The following is a 23,496-nucleotide window of genomic DNA, read 5'->3' as shown; positions in this document are numbered from 1 at the left end:
GGAATTTGGCTAATTAGGCTTAATATCAATCACATTTGTTGGTGGAACACAAGCTGATTCAATAAAATGGTATTTTGCACCTAAGAATGGCATCAACAGCTTTCAGACGCACAAAATATCCTTCATTTTCATTGATTTTATGTATTGTGCTTATATGAAAGTCATTTTGAAAAAAAATAAGTGTTTTATGTCTAGCTAATGGTGCAGATCAGTTGGTAAATCTGTCGTAGGTTGTGATTCGAGGCATTGGGAGAGTGAGGAGAACATACTGAGTGGTGTTGGAATTAGGCATGAAACACCCATGCCAATCAATTGGATAAGGACAAGTTGGATGAATTATAATAACCTTATTAATTACAACAGAAGTCTGGGGAACTCTTTGATTCACCATGACATCCTTATTGAAACACCCTCCACTGAGGCACACACTCAGTTTGAAAAATCAAGGGAATGCCCCCCCCCACACACACACACACACCCTACACACACGATCACACTACCTCCAACCACTTTCTCAAAGATCGCCTTTACATTGCGTGAATGTTGCAAACACACCGCCTCGCTCATAAAGAGTGCTTTCTGTTTGCTGTCGGGTTTATGCACCTTTAAAATCATCACCCAACCCCCCTGTCCAACTCAAGATTCCCGGGACTTCATTTAAAGCCTCCCGGGGGATTTTGCCTGAGAGAATAGCCACGCTGATCTTGAAGCCTTAAGACCCACTGTACCTGTCAACACTCTGGCTTTAAAAGATGAAGACCGTGGCTTAAGTCATTTGAAGTTGCCTTTTTAATGAGAGAGAAGGGAAGGACTGAAATGAAATGAAAGAAAGAGATAAAGAAAAAAAAACAGAGCTGACAGTCTGAGCTGAAATAACTCCATACCTATTCCTGAATAACCTGTGCGTGTGCGTGTGTGTGTGTGTGTATGTGTGTGTCTATACGTGTGTGTCTATATGTGAGACGTGTGTGTGTGTGTGTGTGTGTGTGTGTGTGTTAATCCAGACTCTGTTTCTGAGACTGAAATAACCCAGGTACAGGTTAATGAGAGGAGGTGTTCCTGTGTTTCACACCGCCTAGTCTGCTTGGCACAGGAGAATCTGAACCAGTATATATTTGGTAAAGTATATTTATATACTTTATCATTATTTTCATCGCTTAACTTCGTGTATCGCCCACTGAGATATGGTCTAATACAGTACCTGAAGTACTGATGGTTTTAACCCTTCAGATTCCGACTAACACCTTGTTTTCTTACTCATTCGTTTAATTTCATATATTTGTATTTAATAATTCCAGTGGAGAACCAGTTTAAATATTACAGACCTGTATAGTCTATACTTTTTGTTTAGTTTGCTGTTTATGGCTGATCCAAATTCACTAAAATATGCAAATAGAATATAGACATGTAATGGGAGGCTAAATTAAAACCATGGCTATTCTAAAGGTGATTAAATAGAGAATACAAATAACAGTCTAATAAACTGTATTCATAAAATAGACAGGGGATAACTGTAGTGTCATTAATGAGGTATAAGTGACGGGGCTGTGGGAAGTAATGGTGTGTGAGATAAGGATTGGTAGTTGGATCAGCCCCGTTTTTTACACGGTGAAGTAAACTCACGAACCGCAGGACAGAACAAGAGCACACACTGAGTCTCTGTGCTTGACCACTCTCATGCTGTGCAGTGCACACACACACACACACACACACACACGCACACACACACACACACACCTCCTCCGGTGGGTTTAGCCATCATGACACTCCGCAAGGAATGTTGGGAGAAAAAGCCAGTGGACCTCCCTCCCTCCCTCTCTTCCTCTCACTCTCTCTCCTCCTCCTCCTCTCTCGTTCTCTCTGTCTCTTCATTTGGGATAATCCCCCCTACAGGGTACTTCAAAGACCAGGCCAGTCAGGGATAGGCTTAATTACCCTGTTGCCTTGAAACTGATGCCAAATCAAAATTCGTCCTGCTCTGTCTCAATTCTGTCTCAACAGGACTAATTGTGGGTCTGCTTTCTTGCGGTACTGAAATAATACAAGGGATGAATTAAATCAGAGTAGTGAAAATATGAGATTCCAACAGAGGACAATACTGATCTTATTAGTGTCCATTTTATTCTAAGTGCTGAATGTGTGAAATGGATGTGTGTTTTGTGTATGAGTCTGATCTAGAACAGATGAATTTGGCAGTAACGTTCTCTCTACCTCCAATTAGCAGTCTGTTAGCTCTGAGAATTTGTGTCAGATATGCAGCTCAGCTGTCATCTGCCTCAACTGTCTATATCAAATCATATTAAACACGGATCGTATGGTGTCCAGACAACATCTCATATTTTCAGCATTTTGCCAAGACCCTGCCTAATGCTCTCTCTCTCTCTTTCTCTCTCTCTCTCTCTCTCTCTCTCCATATGTCTTCCACAGCATGAGGACCTGTAACCCAAACCCCTTTTTTTGGTGTGTGAGTGTGTGAAGTTTGGAAGCTCCCCAAGGGTGGGCTTGGAAAAGCACTCAAGCCTGGCGTTTGAGGGTTGGTGGAGTAGAGGGAGGTATTTAACACCACCGAGAGTGAGCGAGTGAGCGAGCGGGACTTAACGACGCAGCCCACCACAGCAGCAGCCAGCCCAGCCCAGCCCAGCCCAGCCCAGCCCAGACAAGCGCTAATTCACAGGCGAGGGCCCGGTGTGGAGCGGGCACCTGTGGAGCCGGTCGTCAGTCAGCTTAGCCACCCTCGACAGGCCCCGAGAGGGGATCCGCACACACACACACACATACACACACACACATATATCCAACCCCACTCCAAACTAGTCTACCCCCCTATCTGCTCCTTTACCCTCCCCCACCCCATAGTCTCTGTGAGTAGTGCACTGACATATGGATCAGAGTCTGCACACAAAATGGCCTACTAAAAGTAAGACACCCCCCCCCCTCCACACACACACTCTGCCCACCACGGCCCCCCGCCTCCACACACACACTCTGCCCACCACGGCCCCCCTCCACACACACACACACTCTGCCCACCAGGGCCCCCCGCCTCCTTAGCACGTTCTGCATGATTTTTCACGTGCATTTTTAATCATGGATTTAAAAAGTGGAAAAATGGTGACATGAAGCTGGGGATGTTAGGAAAATGTCATAAATCTGGTAGGGTGGGCTTCTCCTTGTACCTACCTTGACATTGACTTTAATCAGACTCGTGACAAGACCTTCAGCTTGGCCGTTTCACGTCTCTGATTCATACACTTTGTGTTACGATTGTATTCATCATTGTGGTTTTTTCACGACTGCACTCATCACCTACATTAGAGTTTATTTTAACGTGGATGTTTTATCTAGTAAGCTGCACATTTAGTTACTTTACCCCTAAATACTGTATAATCTGAGCTGATACAGTACTTCATACAGCTAACAGTGTAAGTGCATGGACTTCCTGTTGGTATATGTATTCCCAATCGTCCTGAATGTCGATTAAAAAATAGAAATATTCAGCTTCCATGTGCAGTTTAATGTTTACTGAAGTGTCTGAGGTGGTGTGTATGTGTAAGTGAGTCTGGAAATGACATCATAGACAACGCAAGCCGTAGCCTGTAGATTCAGTTTGTGTATTTAAATAGAGTGACATCACACACACACGGCATATCATCCCTAGTCAAAGCCCCCAGCCCTCCCTCCACCCCCATCTGATCATGAACATCATTACATATAAAAAATTACAGATAGTCTCTTTGTCCCAACCCTGTGTCATTATTAAGTACAAACATTACAAAAAAGAAATTGTAATCATGGAATGTCGTAAGTGGAGTGAACAGCAGCAAAGCACTTTTATGTTGATTATTTCGAGACCTGCCCACGCCACTTCTCTCTTTTAACCAAAGGTCAGTAGCTCCTGACATCTGAAAGGGAGTGGAGGGGGAAGGTCAATGGTGGATGTCTGAATATAGGTGTGAGTGTAACCATCAGTTCAGCTCTAGTTTGGTGACCATGTGTTCAGATAAAAAAAGGAGAGAAAGAGGGAGAGAGAGAGAGAGAGAGAGAGAGAGAGAAAGAGAGAGATAGAGATAGAGAGAGAGAGAGAGAGAGAGAGAGAGAGAGAGAGAGAGAAGGCCTTCAGCACTCATCAAAGCATCACCACTTCTTAGGGCCTTTTTTTGGTCACAGAGATGGGGGGGCATTTTCAGTGTGCAGTTTTAAACGGTGCAGCGTGGTTGTGGCTAACTGTCGGGTGTCCATATGACTGTGGTCACTCTCAGGCCTTTAATTGTCTGCTTTGGCTAGAGGCTAGCAAGGCTTTAGCATGATCTGGCCTCTGAACACACACCTCACATTTACACTGCAACCGGGTGAAACCAAATGGTTCTTCATAATGGATAAATATTGCTACACCCTCAGAAAATGTATTCATTGATTTTGCTGCATTTCGCTTTCTGTGTTTGTAGGTGTGTGTGTGTGTGTGTGTGTGTGTGTGAGAGAGAGAGAGAGCCTTTGGGTGGTATAGAGTGAAAGTGAATATACACACATACACACATCATCATCATCATCCATCACCACTAGAGCAGCTCAGCTGTCTACATATCCACATGGCACACTGGAGGAGGTTTCAGGTTTTTACTTCTTGGAAACAAAGAAAAAAAAAGACACAAATGAGCAGTTAATTGGACAATCGCAACAGCTTGATTTTGTGCTCTACTCTTTTCATGCTAAAAGACCAGCTGACAAGTGCCAGTATGGACAAGGTTTTACACCCAAAGTAAAACAAAACAAAAATTCATTAAAAAAATGTCTGAAGGTTAAAAGGTCAATGACCCCCAAGATGACAGATTTCTGCCAGTGCCCATCAGAACACACACAAATAATAAAAAAAAAGAAATAAAAGTCTGGGTTGTTATAAAAAAAATATTTACAACCAATATAATTAACAAAACATTTACGTTTGTATATGTAGCTACATCAAAAGGTTGTTAGACAGCCTTTTGAAAATCCCTTCTGTACAATAACGTCCATTTCAGCAATACAAATTCTAAAGGAATTTTTTTGCAATATTTTATCCTGCCAAACCAAAAATATACTGTGGCAGCTTGTGGTGGCATCTTGACCCTTGGCCTTTGACCCCTGGCCTTTATATTCAGCAATGGACCATTTCCTCTACTAACATGACTCAAAGGTAACCCAAGGTGACCTTTCCCACAAGAGATGCATATACAAGATAAAAATGACAAGCTCCAGTAAAAAGACAGTGAGTGCCTACACATGTATCTCAATCCAGCCATTAAGAATAACCATTTCAGAAGGAAAAAAAGAGAGATATGTATCAGGAAAGTGAGTGTTTTCCTGAAAAGTAAAATCCATACTGAACATATTCTACATGGGAAAACGTCCTTACATTGAGTAGCTGGTCCCTTCATTACCATCAGCGAGATCTGGTAAGCATTCTTTTTTTTTTATTCATTATTTTTTAATTATTACTATTTTCTCACACCCAAGGCAGAATAAAATTTACTAAAACTCAAGACTTTTACAATTACAGTGACAAAAACATTTTAGAGACCCACAATTTAAATTGGACTGAAAAAATAAAACCAAATCCAAAACTGAAAAAAAGAAAAGAAAAAGATTCTATCCTTGTAAAATGCCCAGGCATTCTCCAATATTACAAATACTGGTATACTTGTACAGTAAACAAGAAAAATGTAATATATATATTTATATGTATTTATATATATACTAAAACCCCGTCACCAAAAAACCAATGTACACATAGCCACTATGGCATTCAGAGAAAGTTTATAAGCAAACTAAAAAAAAATTGTTTAAAACACACATACACAGAAATATCATTTTACCCTTGTACTTGTTTCAATACTGTAAACGTAAGACAGAGTGCACTAAATTCATGTTTTTTTATTTTTTATTTTTTTTTGTTGTTCCTGATTTTCGTCCAGTCTCTTCTTTGCTTGTGAGTGGCATTCTATGCCACTCCAGTATTATTTTTTTTTAAATCAAGGGACACAATCTTGTCCTGAAGTGAATAATGTCCTGTATATGTGTGTGTGTGTGTGTGTGTGTGTGTGTGTGTGTGTGTGTGTGTGTGTGTGTGTGTGTGTGTGTGTGTGTGAGAGTGTGTGTGTGTGTTTGTGCCTTAATATGTACATATGCATACATATATACACACACAGACACAGATATTGTGCTGGCCACCTTATTCATGTTAAAATAATTTCTCTTTTCTTTTCATGTGATTTTCAGATATCATATTTTGAAAGGACATTTAACTAAAATTGTTAAATTTTTTTCCTTTAATTCCTTGCTTCACAAAAGTGTTGCATTTGTCTTTAGAGACGATAAATAGGAAGATCAGTATTCAAGGCACACTCATGTCGAATCGAATGGCAGTATAAAAACTGTCCAAATAAATTAGTTGACTTTTTATAGTGCCAGCATTGTGAAAGCCAAGCCTAGCAACACTGGCACTTGAATCTCAGATGCTCCCTTTTGCAAGGCCTAGTCAATCCATTAAATGTAATTTCTTGCTCAGAAGCCGTTTTCTGCATTTTTTTATTTATTTAAGAAAACAAAAATGTGTAAAACAAATCATAAAGTGCGGGTCAGGCTGCGAAATGCTGTGTTGATCTGTCTCTTTCCAGTCTACAAATTTGGGTGGCTGGCCCTCTTGAGGGAGGTGTGTGTGTGCGTGTGTGTGTGTGTGTGTGTGTGTGTTTGTATGGGGGTGGGGGTGTGGGTGGTGGTGTTATACATGAAGGAGGGGTTCATGACTGCATGTAACACAGCTGTGTCTCAGGCATCGTCAGTGCCTACTGAAGACCCAAAATACACGTGCACGTGTGTTTTCTTTTCTCTCTCTAAAAAGCTCAGAAACGTCAGCTGTGCGTTCGTTACACGACAGAGTGGCTACTTCTTAGAATGTGTTCAACTACACATCACAGGAAGCCCTAAATGGGAGGAAAGAAAGAAAGACAGAAAGAAAGAAAGAAAGAAAATAGTCTTACTGTTTAAGAACATGCTCAACAGGATTGTGCACACACTGTTACTACTGTGCAATTTAGGCTACTACTGAACTCTATATACTGTATCTGCCAATTACTGTTTTACAGGGCAAATAACCAAGTTAACCAGATAAAATCAGCAATATAAACATTTTTGACAATGGTAAACTTTATAATAAGATACACTATAGAGTATAAATTCATTTTCAAAATGATTCATAAATATATTTAGAAATGCATAGGGCTATTTCAAGTGAGATCATAAACATTGGTAGATGACGTACAAGTTAACTGGTTTTTTTTTCAATTCAGTTTTAATTGTATTTTGTTTGCTCTTATCTGGTTAAAGTGGTAATATCCACTATGGCTAAAATATTTGTATCCAGCCCACTCTTAAACCATCAATGCAAATTGTAACACATGAAGCACTTACAGGTGGGACCTATGAGTATGAGACGTGAGAGGTGGTGACTGATAAAGACATGCTGCACTGTCTACAGGTGGATTAATCCCTACAGTGAGTGCGATCTGCAGCTGGTTTGGTGCCATGACCTGCTGATGCTATTGTCGGATCGTGTCATCGTCAGATTGTGTCATACCTACATAGGAGCTGACTACTGAGAGTGGTTCTAGCACAGAACTTTCCCAGAACCCAAGCCGGATGAGGGGCCAGACCCAAGTCGTATGAGGGCCAGTTTCAGGTTGGATCTATAAAACGGTGGTACTGCTAGGTGCCGGGTTGCTCTGCTTGAGCGAGACTACTGGGCAGTGTGATTTTGACCAACTCTGACAACTGAAAACTGCTCTGACCATTCATGTGTTAAAAAAAACGAAAAAAAAAAAAACAATTGCCTGAGAAAAATAACATGGAACGTGATCAATTATTTTGCACTGGACAGAAAGAGACTGCTAAATCAATGCACTGGACTTGGTCTTCTGAGTAAGAATAAGCAGATGACTGGGGAGACTAGAGCAGGCAGGACACACAGCATCCCCTGAGATGTTTCGACATGTGCATTGTTGATCAGTTTCCCCAAGAACTGAGCTATTCGGCAGAATGCACAAAAAAAACGACTACAGTACTTGCATTGATTAATAATCTACGCGATGTATGATGTCACAGGATGGTTTTTTTTTAGCATGTTTCAGTGTAAACATTTGAATGCTACCTGTAATGTGACTTCGAAAAAGAAGAAAGGTTTGTGTAAGTAGCGTTAACTGGGATGGTACTATGTACCGAGAAGCAGCTGCCTGTGTGATCATCTGTTTTTATGGTCTCTTCTTCCTTGATTTATGGACTCAGGAGGAAGCAGGTTTTGAAAGACCCAGAATCCTCGTAAGATTTACTGTCAGAAATGACATTCAGTGCTACATACCCAATTAAATTGACATGTTTAAAATCTATTCATGCTACTATGGCAAAGGATTGTTGTCCGCTCATGTCCTACTGTCTCTAATAAAAACAAAAAACCTAAGGTTTAAAAAATAAAATAAAAAATCAGTTAAGTTTTTTTTAAATCGAAGATTGAATTCGGCTTCTCCTCAAGAAATTACACATGTAACTTAAATATACAATTCGGTTAAAGCAGCGGCCTTAAAATTATTCAAATGGTATTCTGCTCTGCAAAAAGAAAATCTCAGGATGTCCTCTGGGTTTTTAAAAGAAAATCCCAGCATAAAATAATAGAACAAAAGGTAATAATGATCAAATAAAAATGTACCTGCACATGCCAAAACATTACAAAATCCAATAAATACAGAAATTATTGCACAGTTAAAGGCTCCACGTATATTTAATTCATCCGCTGATAGATTGTAAAAATCAAAATGCCAATTTAGGCAGTTTACACCAACAGTTGAACTTCCTGCTTTTTTGTTTTGTTTTGTTTGTTTTTTTTCTCAGATGGCAGTTTCTTAGGCAAAACATAAAATAACCTAAAACCATTATTCTGTGAATCAAGAGTACCCAGCTACCCCATTTTTTGTTTTTGTTTTTCAGGAGGCTAAATAGGGAAAGCCTAGCTTAGCTTCTCTCTGCTTGTTCGATTTTCACCTCATTTGTCATCAAGTGTTCCCCATGCCACTTTTTCATGTGTTTCTCCAGGGTGCTATAGACGCTGAAGGGCATTTGGCAAATGTCACAGCGGTACACTTCCTTACCGAGCTGGCCGTGGGTCTTCATGTGTCGCGTGAGCTTGCTGCTCTGGGCGCAGGCGTAGTTGCACAGCTCGCACTTGTACGGCCGCTCGCCGGTGTGACTGCGCCGGTGCACCGTTAGGTTGCTGCAGTTCTTGAACACCTTCCCGCAGTACTCGCAGGTGTCGCTGCGACGGCTCTCCTTGGAGCCTGGCCGCAATGGGGCGCCCAGGTGTGGGGTGCTGCCGCCGCTGGCCGTGCCACTGCGGCCCGAGAGGCCCCCATCCAGCAGGTCACCTGGAGGCGTGGAGAAGCGCAGGCTGCCGTTCTCCGAGGAGTGCTCAGAGGAGGTGGCGAAGGGAGATTGTCTGGAATCGGTGAACCCCAGGAAGGGGTCTTTGAGGAAGTGCCGCGAAGCCGCGTAGCCCACCAGCCACTGGGAGTAGACGTTCTCGGAGGGGATGAGGGGTGCGGGGGGAATGTCCAGGTCCTTCTCGATTTTGATCCTCTTGGAGGAGTTGGAGAGGCTGGGACTGGTGATGGGTGTGGGCTTTCGGAGGAATAAGCCTGAGAAAGAGTCGCCAGAGCCACAGGTTCTGCCATTCACCGTCGCCCGTTCCACCCGGTCCATTTCCCCTACCACAGAGTCTTCATCACCTATGTCGCGATGGCCATCAGAGCACCTTTTGGAGAAAGGCAACCTTTTCCGATTGTCGACTATCAAGTTATTATACTGCTGGATAGAGTGGAGTCCCACATTTTCCACCATCTTGCCAAGGGACAAGTCCTTCTCTTCCGAGGGGGGCTTGGAACCATTCTCGCGGTTTCGGCAGAACTCCAAGTCCATGCTGAAGTTAGACTCGGGTCTGCTCTCATTCTCTAGCTCTTCTTCCTCCTCCTCTTCCTCCTCCTCTTCGTTCTCACCTCCCTCGCCACTGAAGTCCCCGTCCCGGTTTTTCATGCCCTCCCCTGTGACGTCGCTCGTCCCCGGCTCTGGCGAGCTGGTGGTGGACAGCCCGTCGTCGGAGCGACCCGTCATGGAGCCCGACTTGTGCATGTGAGTCTTCATGTGCCTCTTGAGCTTGCTGGCCTGCGAGCATGCGTGGTCGCACAGCTGGCACTTGTAAGGCTTCTCACCGGTGTGGCTCCGCCGGTGGACAATCAGGTTGCTCTGGAACTTGAAGGTCTTGCCGCAGAACTCGCACGATTTGCTCTTCAGCGTCTGCGGTGGCGTTGTGCTGCTGGGGGGTATGGGAGGCAGCGGCGGGGTGCTCAGAAAGGGCGACTTGGGGCTGGCCTGAAAGGGGTTGGGGTTGAGCAGGCGGTGCATAGGGTTGGAGCGGCTCGGGGAGAGTGGAGGCGTGGCGTTGTTGTTGTTGCCGGCGAGCTCCCGGAGCCGGCGCGAGAAGTCCATGGACTGCGACTCGATGGCCATGGGGTTCAGGCGCATCACCCTCTCGAAGGCACTGGGATGCTGGGAGATTAAGCCCATTTCCTCTGCGCTAAGGCGTTCCAAGCGATGGGGGTCCAGGTGATGGCGTGGGGGAGGGCTGACGAACGGTGGGGTGGCGGGAAGCCGGTTCTCCACAAACCCGGGGGGTGGTTCTCGAAGCAGAGGCCCAGTCATTCGCAAGAGATGGAAGGGGTTATTGTCTCCTAAAAAATTGGTGAGGGGAGACTGGGGTATGGATTCGGGACCCATGGGTGGAGGGAGGGTGATTCGAGGAGTCAGGGATGCGTTGTTGGTGTGTGCCTCCAGGTAGATGCGGATCCCGTGTGTGATCTGGGCATGCTGGAGAAGGAACCAAGCGCTGCTGAAAGGCTGTTTGCAGGTCGTGCATATGTAGCTCGATGGTTCATCTCTACCTGTAAATAATACAAAAAAATGATATAAAATACACACTTTTATATAATATATATTCATATAATCTCTAAATCATAACATTCTCTTCATAGTTACAGCTTGTCTGGCTGGAGGAATTTGCTGCATACATCTCAGTGCCAAACACAAGGAATTTAACGTGTAAACAAATTTACTTTGGCTGTAAAAGAAGAGCTCTCTCAACATGCTGTCACATGAATGAGACAGAATGATCTTAACAACAAGCACTTGACAAGGCCTTGGTAAGTTAAGAAGGAAGAACATTGTAGGAACATTGTCCCCGCAGTTGAGATTGCCTTTAATCTTCTTCTTCACAAAATGACTGAATTATTATGCTAGCGCCATGCCAGCTGAAGATGCTCCTTAACCTGGGAAATCCTCCAGACGGCGGGACTTTTCTAGGGGTGCCAGAGAAATATCTCACTGTATTGAAACAGCGCAACTGAAACTGTGATTTAAGGAGCCCTTATCATGATCAAACAAATAGATTAAGAATGCTTGAATTCCTAACTGGAAATACTTGCAGAAATTTGACTTACAAATCCTACTTACACGAGACAAGAATCAACCCCAAAAGTATACTGTGACATTTCTCTGACAGTCCCAAAATGTGATGATGTTAATTATTTTGAAGGCAAGCCCAAGCCATCAGGCAGTCAACAATAAGATTAAGGTTTTGTGATTTCTTTTTGATCCTCATCAGTTGTAGGGGGTGTGAGAGAAGGCTGGAATTTTTTTTTTTAGATCAGATCAGTCACTGTTGTCATGAAAGTCTCCGTGTTTGGCGATGCTCTGTACCTTTAACGGTACACAGCTAATTGATGGCGCTGGTGCAGAGTGGCCCAGGTTCTGCAATGCTAAAGGGACTCGTTACCGCACCGCGCCGCACCGCACAAACAAGCCCAGTGCACTGCGCATACAGTGAAAAGGATGCTAAACAGGCTCTGCCTCGGTCCTGTGGGATTGAGGTTTAAACACACACACACACACACACACACACACAAATGCAAGAACACACATGCACATACACACACACACATGCATGCACGCACATAGATACACATTCACATCCATGCACACACACACACACACACACACACACACACACACACACACACACACACACACACACACACACAAACACACACGGGTGGAAATGGTAATTGTGCACTTGGAAATGAGTTTCATTTATTTATTAAATGAAAGCTTGCTGTTTTGACCTAATGTGGCAATTTAGGGTACAAAGGAAAACATATGCTGCGATAATTGTTTGGGTATTTGATTCCAGTCTTATATATGTGTGTGTGTGTGTGTGTGTGTGTGTGTGTGTGTGTGTGTGTGTGTGTGTGTGTGTGTGCGTGTATTCATAATAATACAACAGACTATACAAAACAGGCGCTAGGAGGACTAGTGAATGAAGACATTTTGGATAGTTATTTCAATTATTGCTATTGCCTCATTATCAAATAGACCCCAATATGAATAGCTACAGCGTTTTGCAGTGTTTTGTCACTTGCTGACATTGCAGTGATGCCGAGACAGAATCATTCGTCAAGAGAGAGACAGCACTACACAGACAGATAGGAGCTGGAGCTTATTACATCAGGCTGTATCTAAAGGTTTGTGTCATGGCTCCATGTATATTTCACCTGATGTGTTTTTAGTTTGGGAAATGACACACTTTCACATAAAGGATAGTACATTCAATAATTTCCACAAAGCTATTTCCATACTAAAACTATTCAAATAAATAATTTCACAGCAATGACAACACTGTAAATATAATAAAACATTCCTAGTTTAGAATATGTATATGTCTGTGTGTGTGTCTTAGTATGTCAGGGGGGATATTTTCTTACTACAGAGAATTTGAGTGTATTCTAGCGCTTGTAAATAATGTTGAAATATTTTGCAAGGCTGTACCTGCAGGCTAGACCTGAAAGGGGAAAATGTGTGGCAGTGAATTCTGGGAAGACAGGAAGAGTGCAGAGTCTGACATAGCAATGCTGAAATAAGTGTGCAAGATTATTTTTGGTGACACCAATTTCTGTAATGGGCCTAGGTTCTTTTTTGCTTCTTTTCCTATTTTTTTTTTTTACGGTGAAATGCCACATAGAGACTCACTTGTAAAGAACTCCTGATTTTGTAGGGCAATAGTATTTGGTGCGTTATCAATCATTTCTGTTCAGGCGTCAGCCTAGCAGACGGGCTCGATCGATTCATCTTTACAGTGGGAATGTGCAAAGCGGCATGTTTGAACTGTGAAGGCTTCCTGGTGCTGTGTGTTATTTCTGCCGCCGCTGACATCCTCGGAGGAGAGTCAGGACCACAGCTGTTCACCTCTGCAGTCAGCGCCTCTCCGCTAAGCCCTCTGACTTAATTACAGTGGACAGCGCATACGCTCATCCACAATGGACGTCTTTTTTTTCTCCTTTTGTTCCCTGGCATTCTAAGAGTTCACACACACACACACACACACACACACACACACACACACACACACACACACACACACACACATACCCCCCACCTCCCCACCCCTCTCCAAAATTCACACACACACACACAAACACTCATGTCCTCCCCTCCCCCCATCCATCTTTTGTTTTACGACTCGGCCTTTGAAAGAACTAATGCTCCGTAAAAAAAGCAGAGAATTCAAGATAACCAGCGCTTGTGTTTTTTTTTTTTTTTTAAACCTCTCTCTCTCTCTCTCTTCTGTCTTGTGTCTGCCTGCTTGGTCTGGTTTCTTGTTTAACTGCTGGGGCGTGAAAGCTTACTGTACGAGCTGAACTTCACACAGACCAACAAAAGTCATTGGACAGGAGGGGTGGAGAGGGGGGGGGGGGGTGGAGATTGAGAGTCAGAGTAGAGACGAGGAAAGGAAGGAAGGAAGAAGAAGGAGAGGAGGGGTTGAATGTTCATTTCTGCCCCACAATTAAGACGAATCAGTGCCCAGTGCCTGGAATTGTATCGCTGGCCCCAATGAAGGGAGCAGGGCGCGAGTTTATTGAGGAGTGTTCAGCGCCGGGCCTCCCGGGGGGACGGCAGTTCGACGCAGATGGCAAATAAAGTATGCAGCCTGAGGCGAGAGCACATTATGCTAATTCTAATGTCAGCTGTACTTTAATATACAACTCTATTTAATCACCCCATTATTTCACATTTCCATATGAAAAAAGCAAGTGTGTGATAGAGAGAGAGAGAGAGACGGAGAGAGAGAGAGAGAGAGAGAGAGAGAGAGAGATGGAGGGAGGAAAACCTGCGGCAGTTCTCTTGCCACGATTGCCGTTGTCGTGGTTGCGGATGTTACCCTGCTTTGTGTGTCAGCATGGGGCGCTGTGGATTTGCACTAGTTCAGGCATGCAAACAGTATCACACACACGCACGCACGCACGCACGCACATACACACACACACACACACACACACACACACACACACACACACACACATATGCACTTACCCCCAAACACCCACGTACTTAACCACACAAAACCACACATACACACAAACAAATTCACATACTGTGAAATATACAGAATATTCACATATATAAACATAAAATGTACACACTCACACGGACACCATTTTCACCTCACATTGTGGCACATAAATAAGACTGAGCTATAATTCGGCGTGATGTTAATTGAGAAAGAGAACGCGAATGGCCTGTTTGAGGGCGACGAGATGTGTGTGAGATACAGGTGAGACTTGATCAAAAGTGAGATGACACACATGCCGGCTCAGGCGAGCGCACTTCCGCTGCGGTGTTTTGCTCGCACCTCCGGCTTGTTTTGCACCTGTGCTGTTATATATAGTCTACATTTATTTAACGTTTTGTGTGTGTGTGTGTGTGTGTGTGTGTGTGTGTGTGTGTGTGTGAGAGAGAGATTTATATGTGCCAAATACATTAATTAGATTATAATTTAGTTATTTAAATTCTTGGCTGGAAAATATATATATTATATCAATTTAGGCTGGTTATGTACAATTCCTTAAGACAAAGGGTGAATTTAAAGTGAATTTATTGCAGTTTTTAGGGACAGTGCTAATAAATCAACACAGCCTCAATCAGACAGCGAACTTGTATTAAAAAGAGTGATGATTTTGTTTTGTTGAGGACACACAGAGAGAGACAGCTGTTTGGCTGGGGGAGATAGAGAGAGAGAGAGAGAGAGAGAGAGAGAGAGAGAAGAGGGAAGGGAGAAAGGAGAAGACACCCCCTAGTTGTGTGTTGTGTGTCTTCCACTGAGTCTGCCTCACACCAAGGCAACCCCTGATTCAATTAACCAGAAATTATTGCTAATAACGATCCTCTCTTTCCAAACGGGTTGTGCCAAACAGCGCGCGGGCAAACACTGGGTTTAAATGGGCATTGGAGAGGGGCGTAAGCTCGTGTTACCATGCCAGTCAACGAAGCCACGGTTGGCACGTCTCAGCCATGTTATTTAATGGGTAAATGTATGTGGCTCTTGCTGGTGGTACTAAAACACAGGCACTTTACTGGCTTTGCCATTTCTCCCACCCTCCCTCCCTCCTGCGCATGTCCCTGGAAATAGGAAAGGGGGCATTTGAGCGTGATTACACCTGAAGTCACATTCTCTGGGCGCAGTGGGATTTCGCGATTGTTCGTCGTACCATTAACAAGATTAACATAAACCCCTGGAATCATTAGTGTGTATCATTGCAGTGGCAAAAAAGCAGGAGAATGAAAGAGAGAGACACACAGAACAGGAGAGGTGGAAGAGGCATTATCATTTTCATTCATTTGGCAGATTGGCATTTATTGTCAGCGTAAGCCTCACTTTGCTCTGTGTGAGCGTGTGGGTTTCTGTCGCTCTCTTTTTTTTTGGTGTTGTTGTTGTTGTCTTGAACGTTAAAAGATGCAAGAACAGGGAGAAAATGACAGAGAGAGAGAGAGAGAGAGAACGAGAGAATGAAAGAGAGTGAGAGAGAGAGAGAGAGAAAGAGAGAGAGAGAGAGAGAAAGAGAGAGAGAGAACGCGCGAGAGAGAATGAGAGAGAGAGAGAGAGAGAGAGAGAGAGAGAGAGAGAGAGAGAGAAAGAGAGAGAGGATGCCGGTGAACCAAATTGCATTCGAGGGGGACAAAAGGAGTGAAAATCTCCAGGAATTTCAGATTTCTGCACAATAAAGGCCTAGTTATAAACTGAAGAGGAAACAGAGGGGGGGATGGGGGGGGGGTATAGCATCCTTTAATGAGGTGCTCATTTGCTGACATTGGTTTTTACTATGGGGACTTCATTTAGACTGTCATTAAGCTATTATCTAGCGTAAAGAATTTTGCCGTCCTGTAAGTAGTGTGTTCCGTCTGGAAGCCTTTTCTTTCTCTATTAGTGGAAGCGTGCCGTGCTGGCCTGGATGGCTGCCGCTGTTTTGTTTGGCCGGGGTTCACACACGGCTTTGGCAGGAGGCGTCTTGGATGGCTTACAGAGGGAAGAGGGGGAAAGTGTGTACGAACCGAAAGAGGGAGAGAGAGAGCGAGTGTGTGTGTGTGTGTGTGTGTGTGTGTGTGTGTGTGTGTGGAGTGCGCGGGTGAGTAAGGGAGAAAAATAGACCGAGTGGGCGAGAGAAAGAGAAAGAGAAAGAGGAAGAGAGAGAGAGAGGGAGCGAGGAAGCGAGGGAGAGAGAGAGAAAGAGAGTCCTTCAGTAATAAACGGAAGCTTGCAGGATTTATATGAAGTCTCATATGCCACTTTTAGCATTTACAGTGTGTGGCTTGCTCTGCTGAGGGGACCTGCTCCTCTGGCTGCAGAGATGCAATGAGACAGGAGCACAGCACAGAGACAAACAAATGCTTTACAAATATGAATTATGAATCATGTCAATGTGAATGCATGATTTGGGAGTGAAGGACTCATAACTGTGTGTTTGTCAGGGCAAGGCACAGCGAGTATTGTACAGCGATCTATTGTATGTGAGAACGTTTGCAAATAAATAAAATCACATACATATTAACATGAAATATTCTTCAGTGTGAAAGGCAATGCATATGATTAAACATATTCACACATATTTAAACTTTAAAATGGGAGTGTAATTCTTGGAGGCAAACACAGCAAACACGACACAAACCAGATTATAAGATTTTGAATCCAAAACCCCTGGGTGAGTAAATGTTTCACAGTCAGTCCCACTCAGCCTCTTTATGCTTTCAGTCACTGGGCATCTAAAATGGCTTTTGTGCCTCTGCAGTAATCTCCACCTAGAATAAAATCTAAACTGACTAATCTTCAAACAGCGTGTCCTGGCTGGTGCATTTAATTATGCTCAGTAAAACCTGGAGTGTGTGTATCAAGTACCATTGCCATTGCTGTGTATGGGCCATGCCCATACACTGGGTGCCTGATCAGAGAGACCATGCTGGATGACTCCCCAGTCTTTTTTTTTGTATTGATTAAGTGCAGTCTGGCCCTTAATGATCATCTAGAAGGACGGCACACCACAGGCCCCCGGATGGCCCTTCCACTGCGTGATTATTAGTGTAGACACAACGCTGGAAAATGAAGTTAGACTCTTTGGGAAGATGTACAGACAGAGACGCATGTCCCGTTAATTAGAATTCAAGCTGCTGTTAGTGAGAGAGAGAGAGAGAGAGAGAGAGAGAGAGATAGAGAGAGAAAAACCTAGGCGAAAGATGGTGGCGGCTTCTATCAGGGTCGACACGCAGCACTAAAGAAGCCTGCGTCCGACTGTGAGCAATCGCCCTTGTCTCTATTCAAGCAGATAAGCACGTCAAATGGATGCGCCTTTGTCGTGGTGAGACACTTCTCTGTCTGAATCTGGTGGATTTAAAAGAGGCTTTCACACGCTCCACTGCTGGGCAAGGCGGGGACAGGGGACACGTGTGTGTGTGTATGTGTATGTGTATGTGTATGTGTATGTGTATATGTGTGTGTGTGTGTGTGTGTGTGTGTGTGTGTGTGTGTGTGTGTGTGTGTGTGTGTGTGTGTGTGTGTGTGTGTGTGTGTGTGGTGCATGTATGATTACATGTCTTACTGTGTGTATACAAGCATCCAGAGTATTTCTGCCACTCACACAGACAAACACACACACACACACACACACACACACACACACATGCACATATGCACAACACCCTATAGCTTACGCATCACACTCCACACCATACCCACATGTGCTGGACAATTAAACCCAAGTAAGCTGATTGAAGCGGGGTTGAATGGAAAAGCTGAAACGCAGGTACCACCAAATTCCCGCTTTACGGCGTAGGAATTCTCCATCCAACCTGCTTCCTTCCTGTGTGCCGCCGAGGCAGCAGCCGGAGAGGCGGGAGACGAGGAGCCGAGAGCATACAGTGAGCATCACGGCTGGGATGATGAATGCTACTGTAAGGGAGAGGTAGGTGGTGAAGAAATGCTCGGCATTGTGGGAGAGCCCCCCTGCTGTTCAACACCCCCCCCCCCCCCCACCCTGTGCGCTGTGATGTGAGCTCTTCAAAAGGAGTCATGTCACTGTCGCTGCCTAATTTAAAGTCAGACTCCCTCGAATTTGCATCTCACAACGTCTTACAGGAGGTGCCATATGTCGTCAAAAAAAAGACAATGGTTACAAATAAATTGGCAGTCGCCCATCCCCCACCCTACTCTGTCTACAGCAACCCCCCCCCCCCCCACACCCCTAATACGCACACAGACACACACTCAAGAAAGGCCTCTGAATAGGAAGCTGTCTAAAGGCATTCACTCTTCAAACAAAACCAAACTTAATTAAAATAAAAAGGTGCATTAATGACAGCCGCTTCCGTTTCCACAAGGAAAAGACGAGATGCCTGACATCCCTCACTCCCCACACTCATCCAAACAAGTAATCCACCAGGGCCACTTTAGCATGGGAGGCCAGGCTGCACTGGCTGCTTCACAGTAGCCCTCTCCCCCCCACTCCACACTCCCAGTCCATTCTTCAGCGCACTGACAGAAAGTGCAATAACCAATAAAAATGCTCATTACCAAATGATTTCAGTTTTTGCTATGATTCAATTTGCAGTAATTACTGTGGTCGGCGCTAATAAAAAAAAACCTGCTACAAAACGCGAAGGTCAACTATCAGTTAGGAGTGTTCATTTTCATCTCAATGTATTCATCCTCCGAGCCTAATGGTCCAATTTTCTCCCCTCGCTCTTCAATAAATATTGCTGGAATTACAGGTTAAATAGCTAAATTAAATCACAGCTATTATGGTCGGCTGGCCTGCTCGCTGAGAGACACAGGTTTACCTCTCCATGTACAATTACTGGGGAAGTGCCAATCGCCAGACAGTTTACGATTAATGTCAGGAGCGCCGAGTCCATCAAATTATTACACTGGTTGCAGCTCCGTGCTGCAGAACAGGACAACAGTAGTTGGGATGCGATTTTATTATTGCCAAATCACAAGAGTTAAAGACATATTTAAACACGTCAAGACATTTCTTTTATTAATACATATATATATATATTTTTTACCGAAATTGTGGTGTAGTATTCAGTTTTAAAGCAAGCGAAATTAACCATCATATCTGATTCATTTTATAAGTGTGCCTCTAAAACGTGTGATGACACAGATAATTAGGTCATTCACAAATTTTACATTTTTGCCTCGAAGGTTCCTAAATTAAAATTTCGCTAATGGGATTCCAAACCCGAGCAAACAAAAAACTTGTGAGTGGTGGATGTTTTAATAGCCTCGGATACACGTTTCGTTTCGTGATGAATAATGATCAGTCCTCTCACTCTGATGCACCTTGTGACTGAGAGAGCTTTTGAATAATGCCCAAGCAAAGAGGAAACTAATTCCTGAGATGACTGCTGAAAGTAGAAGAGGAAGTGAAGAGCATTGATATAGTATTTGTATTCATCCTTCCCTCCCTCCCTCCCTCTCTCTCCCTCCCCCTCTCTCTCTCTCTCTCTCTCTCATGAGCTCTTCCCATTTGTGTTGAGTGCTTATCATTATCTTCTAGTCTGTGGCCTTCTGTACTTAATTAATATCTTAACCTTTGGAGTTATTTTCAGAGCCTTCGTCTCTTCGAGCGGGAGATCAGCATGAGAGCCGGTGAGGCAGAGAGGAAGAGAAAAAAAAAAACGAGTCACAGGGGACGGCAAATCCCACATCAAAACTGGACATCCTGTTAGCCAGGGCTTACTCAGATAACCTTGGAATTTCCAGGGGTGTTAGAACACCTCTTCCTCCTAAAGCCCGAGCCGTCTCCTTTGAACTACCAGGAGTTCACACACTAAGGTTCTTAAATTATTAAGGGCCCAGATTATAATTCGTTATCCTTTTCCTGGACCTTCAAGTGCTCAGAAACCCCTTCCAACCCCCTTCTTTCCAACCCACCTACATTCTGAGTATCCCCGTTTCACCTCTCTGTGTGCCCGAGGTGCACCACCTCGCGACTTGCTCTCCACCTCGCGGTTTTGCAGCGCTTGTGTTGACAGAGGTGGTGGGTGAGAACGCAGGTTCCTGATCAATGGCTCCTGATATCATTGACTTCGACAGCGCAGGAAGCAGCGGTCTCGGCAGACACGTGCACGGAGGCAGCAGCACGAGGGGGCCTCAGACGCAGGGAGACCTGCCTCCTTGATCCCGCGGGCCGGCTCGGAGAGAGAAACGCTCCGCGCTTGACGGAGACAATGTCACGACGAGCTGATTTGCATTTAGAACAAAGATGACACGGGCCCAAGGCACAGGGTGCCGTGCCGTGCCGCGCCACGCTTTGCCTCTCTCCTCCCTCCCCGCGCGCCGTGTGCCCCGCGCCCCATCGAAAGTTTCCTGACATTTCCTGCATTATTAAGCCAGGGGCTTCATTAGCATGTGTGTGATCTGCGAGTCTCGGAGGCCTCTGGTTCCTCACCTTGAATTGCTAATGTCTTGTTTATGACTATCATAGCAAATCGGAGGCAACAATTACATGCAAATTAGGCCACAGCATTGTGCCACTAGAAGTTAACCGCAACTGCACTGTCCTGGCAAGAGAGAGGGAGAGAGAGAGAGAGAGAGAGACATTTCAAATGTAATTCCTGCGCACATAGGTCCTCTGCTAGTTTCTTTACATGTACTGAATAATGTACAAGTGTTCATACAGACATCCAGGACAAAAGGCGAGTACAAGGGGGAATTTCTGTGATGGGATGCTAGGATAAACAGCTATAGCGTCTAGCATGTGCTTCACAGAAATGAAGCAAATTCACCCCTGAACTCTTTTTTTACTGAGCAGAATTCTGGCTTCGGAGGCAGGGGTGTGAGACAGAGAGGTGGGGGTGGGGTGGGGTGGGTGGAGGGGGATGGGGGGGGGTGGTGGAGTAGAGGATCAGTGAGGAGCTGGCTCCTTCAGCATGGCGGAGCAAGGCATCATGGGTGATTTACTAAGTGTAAATGAGGCGAAAGCATCTGGAAGCAGCTGGTTTTTTTACAGCCTGTTTGACATACTAGCGGAGGCCTGGAGTGGACATAGCATGGAGAGCAGCCTCCTCTCCCACAGCAGCACATCTGCTGAACACTCCCCGACTCACACCGGCCAAAAGTCCCTGCCGGACAGGGTCAGCACAGGAGAGATAATAACACGCTTATGGACATGTTACACTCTCCCCCCACCATAACCAGCTCTCATAGCGGCCGGTCTGCTGGACTACACTCTCTCTCTCTCACACACACACACACACACACACACACTCATACTCACATGCATACAAACACACCGTAAATCTGTAAATACTCACTACATGAGCCACTCACTCACATACACACATATAGACTATCCATGCATGCACACACAAACACACTCATACGCACATGGATACACAAATATACATACATATATTCACAAACACACACACACACACAGACACACACACTCTATTGGTCTTTTTTGTGCCTTGTTTTATATTAAGTTAATTTGGTTTTCCAGGAAAGTGAACTCCATTTATTACTTTAGAGACTCCTCATGTGGGTGTGATGCCAAATCAAACAGACCCCCCCCCCCCCCCCCCTCCCAACACACATACACACCATCTTTATTTAAAGCTCTAATGTGAATCACAGGAGCAGATGTAGGTATGTGCTTTATCGTTAGGGCTTAATTCTGCCTGAGATTTACAGCTCTCACCCCACCATCAGCAGTTCTTATGGGTCGCCCGCATCTGGGGCCCGCAGGTCATCATAACACACACACACACACACACACACACACACACACACACACACACGCCTCTGGCCCTCTGCAGAATGCCTTGAAAACAATATGTGGGACAAAAAAAAAACCCACTCTCTTCACAGAATCATGTGCAGATGATCTGTTGTCATAATTTATATCCTACAATGGCACTGATAATCAATTCTGACAATGGGACTGAGAAGCCTTGAGAGGAGACATTTATATCTTTGTCTGCGTTAAGACTTTCCCGCAGTCTGTCAAAGACGACATTCCCAAGGTTTTTTTTTTTTTGAGCTAACCAACTGACACGGTGAGCTCCTTGTGTATGTGTGTGTGTGTGTGTGTGTGTGTGTGTGTGTGTGTGTGTGTGTGTGTGTGTGTGTGTGTGTGAGTGTAGAGCCACTAGCAGTGCCCATCTCTTGACAGAGGATCCGAGTGGCAGTGGATTAGTTGGGTTGCAGGGGTTGCGGAGTGGGAGGATCCCTGCGTGACATGTGTGTATGTCTGATTTCTTTAATATTTACATTTCCCGGATGCAGATGAGCTGTGAGCTGCTTAGCCGAGTCAGAGTGAATTGAATTCATTACCTTCATCTGGCGACAGCCGTGTGGCAGGCCTGAGAGGAGACTTAGGGATTTTTCTCCTTCTCTTCTCTTCTCTTTTTTTTTTTTTCATGCCGCTAAAAACAGGCCTCAGGGACACGGTGAGAGGGAGCGAGGGAGAGATAGAGGGAAGAAAAAAAAGAAAGAGAGAAGGGAGAGGGACAAAGGAAGTGTCTTGGGGGAGAGGCAGGAAAAGGTAAAGAGTGAGTGAATGGGAGAGGAAGAGGGTGGGAAAAAGAGAGTGAGGGAGAGAGAGAGAGAGAGAGAGGGAGAGAGTGAGTAAGAAGTAAAAAGTGACTGTTAGAGGATAAGATGTAAGAGTGGAGAGAGAGAGAGAGATGAAGTGTTGGACGGCAGGAGAGACAAAAAGAAAGGCAGAGAGGGAGATAGAGAGAGAGAGAGAGACATCTCCCCATATCCAAAGAGCATGTCAGAAGTCCCCGGCCCAGTGGGCCAGAGCAGGTGGGGGCAGGAGAAGGACACGGCCATCTCAGCAGCATTGACAGCGCAGCCACATGGTTTGAATGTCTGACGGTAAACACACACACACACACACACACACACACACACACACACACACACACACACAGACACACACGTCTGCAGGATTACCTCTGCACCTGCCGCTTGTCGGAGCACTCAACGACAAGCCGAGCATTCAGCAGGACCCACATACCCCGGCTCCTGAGAAGCGC

General features: G+C 44.7%; 1 protein-coding gene across 2 annotated transcripts in view; it reads right to left on the bottom strand.

Moving 5' to 3' along the window:
* Positions 1-6,115: 6,115 nt before the first annotated feature.
* The window catches only part of bcl11ba (BAF chromatin remodeling complex subunit BCL11B a), a 55,264-nt gene continuing 37,883 nt past the window's right edge, over positions 6,116-23,496 (bottom strand). The window contains exons 3-4 of one of the 2 annotated variants that reach the window (XM_031580017.2): positions 9,171-11,012; positions 6,116-6,956 (exon numbers count right to left, since the gene is read on the bottom strand). In XM_031580017.2, coding sequence (XP_031435877.1) covers positions 6,934-6,956; positions 9,171-11,012 — 1,865 coding nt within the window. In that variant the 3' untranslated portion in view covers positions 6,116-6,933. Of the gene's footprint in view, positions 6,957-8,282; positions 11,013-23,496 lie in introns of those variants that run through there. The other variant, XM_031580016.2, reaches the window with a different exon arrangement.

Source organism: Clupea harengus, chromosome 14, assembly GCF_900700415.2.
Source record: "Clupea harengus chromosome 14, Ch_v2.0.2, whole genome shotgun sequence".
Taxonomy (NCBI): domain Eukaryota; kingdom Metazoa; phylum Chordata; class Actinopteri; order Clupeiformes; family Clupeidae; genus Clupea; species Clupea harengus.
Note: the sequence above shows the minus strand (reverse complement) of the source record. Positions and strands in the feature narration are given on the sequence as shown.